This window comes from Phacochoerus africanus, chromosome 15, assembly GCF_016906955.1.
Source record: "Phacochoerus africanus isolate WHEZ1 chromosome 15, ROS_Pafr_v1, whole genome shotgun sequence".
Classification (NCBI taxonomy): Eukaryota; Metazoa; Chordata; class Mammalia; order Artiodactyla; family Suidae; genus Phacochoerus; species Phacochoerus africanus.
Window position 1 is genome coordinate 109049432 of NC_062558.1, and position 6398 is coordinate 109055829.

At 51.8% G+C, this 6398-nt stretch overlaps 1 protein-coding gene across 1 annotated transcript; it reads right to left on the reverse strand.

The window, feature by feature from the left end:
* Positions 1 to 1612: 1612 nt before the first annotated feature.
* Positions 1613 to 4120, reverse strand: FRAT2 (FRAT regulator of WNT signaling pathway 2). Its single transcript, XM_047761910.1, has one exon. It carries the CDS (start codon positions 3682 to 3684, stop codon positions 2998 to 3000), a length of 687 nt encoding a protein of 228 aa, XP_047617866.1. The 5' UTR covers positions 3685 to 4120; the 3' UTR covers positions 1613 to 2997.
* Between the last annotated feature and the right edge of the window lie 2278 nt (positions 4121 to 6398).

Genomic DNA, 6398 nt, shown 5'->3' on the forward strand with positions numbered 1-6398 from the left:
GCCTGGGAACCTCCATATGCCGCGGGAGCGGCCCAAGAAATAGCAACAACAACAACAACAAAGACAAAAGACAAAATATATATATATATATATATATAAATAAAATAAAAATGAATTAATAGAAGGTGGTGACTTCAGGCAAATCATTTGATCACCTGGGCCTCACTGTCCTCATCTATGAAATGGAGAAAATAGCACCTACATCATGACAAATAAAGCCATGACATAATTATTTAAATCATCCAGAAGAGTAGCCAACATGTGTGCTCAGTAAATGCCACCACCACCGCCCCCCCCACCCCCAGAATGATGAGAGCAGAGGCAGACCCCTTAGAAGGTGTGTGGAAATGGCCTTCTGGAAGAAGCTTGGGAAAAGAGACTTGTAGGACACAGCAGCAAAAGAGGCAGCAATGACTTGTGCTCACATTGGAAAAGAAGGGGTGGCCGAAGTGCTAGTGCACACAGAAGAGACAGATAGGGGCCCCGGAAGGAGGGGGGGCAGTGGTGGTACCAAAAATCAGCAATCATTTTTGAGCCCTTGAGTGTCCCAGATACCTCAGATCCTCATTTTTTTTTTTAACCCTTCCAACGACCCTATTAAGTATTACTGTTTTATAAATAGGAGGAAAGTGCAGAGCAGCGACTTGCCTGGGATGACACAGCTGGTGAGCCGCAGGGCTGAGTCAAACTGAGTCACTGAGCACTAGCCTCCCCTGCAGCCCCAGGGTGGGAAGATGCTGGGTAGAACAGGTCCCCCGGGGGGCTGGTTAGCAGAGCTGGGCTGTACCCAGAAAAGCTTCCTTGTGGGAAGATGCCCCATGCCTGGGGACCATGGGATGAGGGCAGGACAACCAGGAGGGTCATCACTTCAGTTCACCGAGCCCCTGCCTGCTCAAACCATGCCTTTTTAAAACTACCAAACACAAGGCTATAAAATTCTATCTTCCTTTTCCTAGGCCACAGCTCAAGACTGGGTCTGTCTCAAAGGAGAAAATCAGCAGGCTCTGCCTGGACCCTCTCCGTTCTTCAAACACAAAAAATCCAGATGAGTTCCTGTCGTGGCGCAGCGGAAACAAATCTGACTAGGAACCATGAGGTTGCGGGATCGATCCCTGGCCTCACTCAGTGGGTTAACTAACGATCCAGTGTTGCCGTGAGTTGCCGTGAGCTGTGGTGTAGGTCGCTGATGCGGCTTGAATCCTGCGTTGCTGTGGCTGTGGTGTAGGCTGGCAGCTGTGGCTCCGGATGGACCCCTAGCCTGGGAACCTCCACATGCAGGTGCGGCCCTAAAAAGCAAAAAAAAAAAAAAAAAATCAGATGAAAACTCAAACCTCCCCCCACCCGCTCCTTCAAACATAGCAAATCGCTTGGCCTCTGCCTGCCAGCCTAGAAGTTGTTTCCGGAATATGTTCTTATTCCACAAAGGAAGTGAAAGTCCCCTGGCAAGTTTTTAGAAACCTGGAGCTGAATTTTCTGATTGTGTGGAACATGAATTCGGCAGCACGCATGTGCGACAGCTCCACCAGTATCCGACTCCCACCTCAACCCCCCAGGACCCTCTTCACCGTGACTTTACTTTCCCCCACCTTTCCACTAAGAAGCCAAACCATGATCCAAAACAAAAACCAAATTTATTCCGCAGACATTTGAATTAAGAAATCCTATAAATCAGGACCACCACGATTTCAGACACTCCGGTGCGAAGTGTTCATCAATAGCTACATCTGGAGGATGAACAAGCCATTGAATCTTGTTAAAAAATTAGTTTAGCTCCCTTAAAGTTTGGGGGTGGCACCTTATGTAGAGCGCCATCAAGTTTTACATGGGTAAAGCCAGCGGTTTCTCCTCTTGGAGAGTCACATTTAAAAAAAAAAAAAAATCGGTTCCAGTCACTCACAAAAAGGTGGTGGCAGGAGGAAACTGAGGGGTGAAGACTCATGGAGGCTCAGGTCCCCGGCTCCAAAGGGCCAGAATAGAGCAGAAAAACATCCAGGGTCTCATTCGCCCCAAGCAGACATCAGAAAGGGTGGAATAAGAAAGCCAGCTAGGAGTATAGGAGAGGCTCAAAGATTGTTTATGCCTGTTTCTGAGAAAGCTCATGGCATGGCCAAGACTAGCCTCACGACAGGAGGCGTTAGAAAGACAGCTCAGAAAAAAACAAATCCATTCTCCTCACACCTCCCTCTCCACTTGTGTGTCCTTGGGAGACTCCAAGAGGTAGCAAAGCACAGACAGGGCTCTTCTCCGAGCAAAAGAAAAAGACACAAGGGTGTTAGTTCTCCCAGGAACCCCACAGCCTTCCACCTACAGCACACTATGACCTTGAATTACAGGTGGCAAGGTCAAGTCATTTAAAAGTCCACAACCAACTCCACCCACCTTCAAAGTTCTTCACCTCCCCACCCCGACAAGTGGAATTCACATCTCCCACTTCCACCAGCCACGGATGAGTTGGGAGAACAGGGGGGTGATGCCAACCCACCCACCACCAAGCTTTTACATTCTTCTTCCCTCCGGAATTTCTTTGCACAGCAATTGTAGCACCATTTTCACTAAGCTCCTCCACCAGAAAATAAAATGTATTCGTGTCATCAGTTTTCAAGTATTGTTATAAAGACCCCACGATTCTCGGAGCCGTATTTTTAAACAATCCAAGCACACGACTTCCCCAAGGGTTAAGTCAGGTACAAGTTGATGCAAATAGCTGCCACAGTTCTCCTAGTTCATCCCAAGTCCTGGCTCCGAAGTGGCCAGGGAAATTCTCACCGGACACGGCCGCGCCCTGGCCGGTGCATTTCTCCTCGCTCCAGTTTCTCTCCGACCGCTTTGCCGGGGCGGGTAACTTCTAGGCTTGAAGTGTCTCCCCACACGCCTCTCTGCAGCCTAGGCGGTCGCTCGCAGAACGGCAACCGCGGCTGCAGCTCAGGGCTGGTGAAGAAGGGAGGACGCTGTTGGGTCTGCGAACTGGCTTCGTCTTCCTCCTCCAAGGGCCCTGGGTCAGTGCAAGGCGCCGGAGGGCTGCAGAGCGACAGGGTCCGATCGGCTACAGCTGCTCCCAGCCCCGGGGCCGCCCGTGGGGCCTGTGGCTGCAACCGCTGCGACCGCTCGCTGGAGCCTCCGCACGGCCTCCTTGATGAGGTTCCCCGAGAGCACCAACTGCTGCAGGAGTCGGTGCGGGTCGTCGTCGTTGGCGCGCGCCCCAGCTGGGGGCCATGGGCGCTGTTGCAGGCGGCGGGAGGCGACAGCGCCCCGAAGCCATCCACGCCGGCACGGCCCAGGCAGGGCGTTGGGGCCTGCGGCAAGCTCGGCCACAAAGTAGGGCGCAGTCCGGTTCCGCACGCGGCCGCGATCCCCGAAGGGGCAGCGCAGAGCCCCTAGGGGCCCGGGACCCCTAGCCTCCGCAGACCCGGGCGGCAGAAGCAGCGGCAGAGCTGGGGCCCGGGCCTTTTCCGCTAGCACTGCTGCCGGCGGCCGCGGGGGCTGCAGCGGCGGTCCCGGGGGCGCGCACGGGGACACAGGGCGGTCCTGTGCCGCGTCCAACTGCAGCGTCTCGCCGATCTGGGCCACCAGCCGGTCCACCTCACCGGAGCCGCCCAGCGTTACCGACTGTTCCAGCAGGAGGAAGCTGTCTTCCTCCTCCTCTTCCTCGCCGGCTTCCACTTCCTCCTCCCTCCAGCACGGCATGGCCCCCCTCGCCGGCACCCGGAGCTCTGCCGGAGTGTCTGGCAGCTCGGCCGCCCGCGGGGCTCGGAGGGCCGCTGCGGAGCCGGGTGCGGGGCTGAGGCCGCCCAAGCCGGGGCTGGGGAAGACGCGGAAGCCGGAGCCCGCGAGAGACTCGCGCCGCGCGCGCCTGCAGCAGAGGGGAGCCGGAATCCTACCGGCTGGAGTTGATTTGTAAACAATGGGTGACGTAGCCGCCGGTCTCTACCACCTTGTCCGGGCTGGGGGACCCGCGAGGAGGCGGCTCCGCGAGAGTCATCGCCCGCAGCCCAGGGCCGCGGCCAGAGCTTTCTTTTTTCTGCACTTGGTGTCTGCCTAGGAGGAGATCCTGGGAGTGGGGAGATCTTCCTACTTCCCCGGCCCAGTCAGCAGCACAAGAAAATGGAGACTCTAAGGTGGCCTGGATTGGACTCTCCCACTCGCAGACACACCCACCCACACACCCAACCCCTCCTCCTCCGACGTTTCCTCCCTCCCCACGTGTCAGCACGGCTTGAACCCGCCCTGCTCCTCCTCCGCGCACCCGCAGTCATCGGGACCCGGAGAGGAGGGGAGGGGAGGGGCGAGCCCAGGGTCAGGGGCGGCTTGGGAAGGGTGGGGCTGGGGGAACTGAGGGTGGGGAGGGGAACATCGCCAAGAGAGGCGGAATCAAGTCGAGACGGGGTCTCTGAGCTTTCTGTCTCTGCTCTGTCCTCAAGCCCTCTGGCCCGGCATGGAGAAGGACACGCCACCGCATGGTTAAAGAAGAGTTGACTTTGTTCATTAAAAAAAAAAAAAGATTCAAATAGAAACATAGGGCGATGAAAAAAATCTCTCTAATATAGGACTCCAACATGGTTCACAGATACAAATTTTTTCTTCTCCAGGCCTTTTCTATAAAATTGTTTTACAAACAGCCGTGCGTTGGTTATAGACTTTTCCACTTAAAATATGCCATACACGGTGTTATTGCATGCATCTTCGAGAATATAAAATGATTACCAAAGTTTCCGTCAAGTGGCTGTCCCATAAGTTATTGAACAATTCTCTTTTCACATTTGCTATTTACCTAATGTCGCCGTTGCAAATAACTGTGTGACTAATATTTTTGTGTGTAAAACTTTTTCCATGTTGATTCTTTCCTAAGAACATATTCCCCGAATGGAAATTCAGGTCAAAGATATGGATATTTTAAGGTTTCTGACAAAAGTACCAAAATGCTTTCCAACAGTTGGGTAAATTTACTCTCCCATCATCAATGTGTGAGCTTACATTATTCATTACATCTTCACTAGTTCTTGAATATTATAGTTATTTTTTTGGCTAATTTCATAGATGATATGGATAACTCCTTTCAGCATTAATTTTTTGACTTAGAGCAGTTTTTAAATATTTGTTAACCAACTGTACTTCCTTTTTTTGTGAGTAGTTCTGAGTTTTTCCTATTGCGTTTTTATGTATTTTCATGACTCTTCTACATAACAGAAGTTAACTTTTTTTTCTTTCATATTTTAATGTGGTTATTTTCTTCAGGTTTTTTCTTGGCCCTGTGCAGTTTTTTTTTTTTTTTTTTGGCTTTTTAGGGCCAAACCCTCGGCACTTGAAGGTTGGAGGTTCCCAAGCTAGGGGTTGAATCAGCTGCAGCAGCCAGCCTACACCACAGCCACAGCAAAGCAGGATCTGAGCCTGCTGTGACCCACACCACAGGTCAGCACAACACCAGACACCCAAACTACCCAGCAAGGATAGGGATTGAACCCCCATCCTCATGGATACTAGTTGGATTCATTTCCACTGCACCACACAAGGGGAACTCCTATTTAGTACTAGTTTTTTAGCTTTTTCTAGTGCCTTGATTTTTTTCCCAAACCCATCTGGATTAATTTTGGTCATTGGTGTAGGGAGACAGTATGATTTCTTTTCCCCCCCAGGGGGCTTGTCAGACAGGGCTGTATTTCTTCATTAGGGCAGAGCTGTGTGGGACCTATAAACCCCAGCTCAGTCCTGATGAGATCCCAGCTGCTGGTTAAGCCGGCGGTTGTAAGGACTGGGTGGGGCTGGGAATATTTTGATCAGCCTGTTGTTTGAAGTCAGAAGAACCCTAAACAGGTAGTACAAAGACCTAAAGAGATTCAAGTCTCATGCCTGCCCTGTCTGGGTGTGTGGCTCCTAGCAAATCAGTTTACAAGTGAAGACACTTGTAAAATGGAAAAAATAATCCCTGCCCTGCCTCCCTCTGAGGATTGTTTTCAGGATCAAATGAGATAATGGGAACAGGCTTTGTCAGGCATTACACAAATGTAATGTGGGATTAGGTCCAGGGGTTTACGAACAGAGGCCTGGCTCAATTCCAGCGATTCCCTCAGGGAAACAGCTAATATATTAATGATGAAGTTTCCCCTTTGCAGCCCACTGAGTAAAACGTACCCCCGAGGCATTCCTTCCTTGAACTTGCCTGGTCCCTGAATTCTGCCCTGACCTGGGATTGTTTAAGGCCTTCTTGAAGTCAACCCAAAGGCTCCCACATCCCAAGGTGTGACCCCCCCCACAACTAGTTCTGCAGGTTTGGGTGACAGATCCTTTCCCTAGAGGCCGCCTTCCTCCTCCATCTCTGTAGAGGGCTCTTCACACACTTTGCTGACGAGGACTGGAAGCCATTACCCCCAGAGAGAGTGATTCTCATTTTCATTCTGATGGTA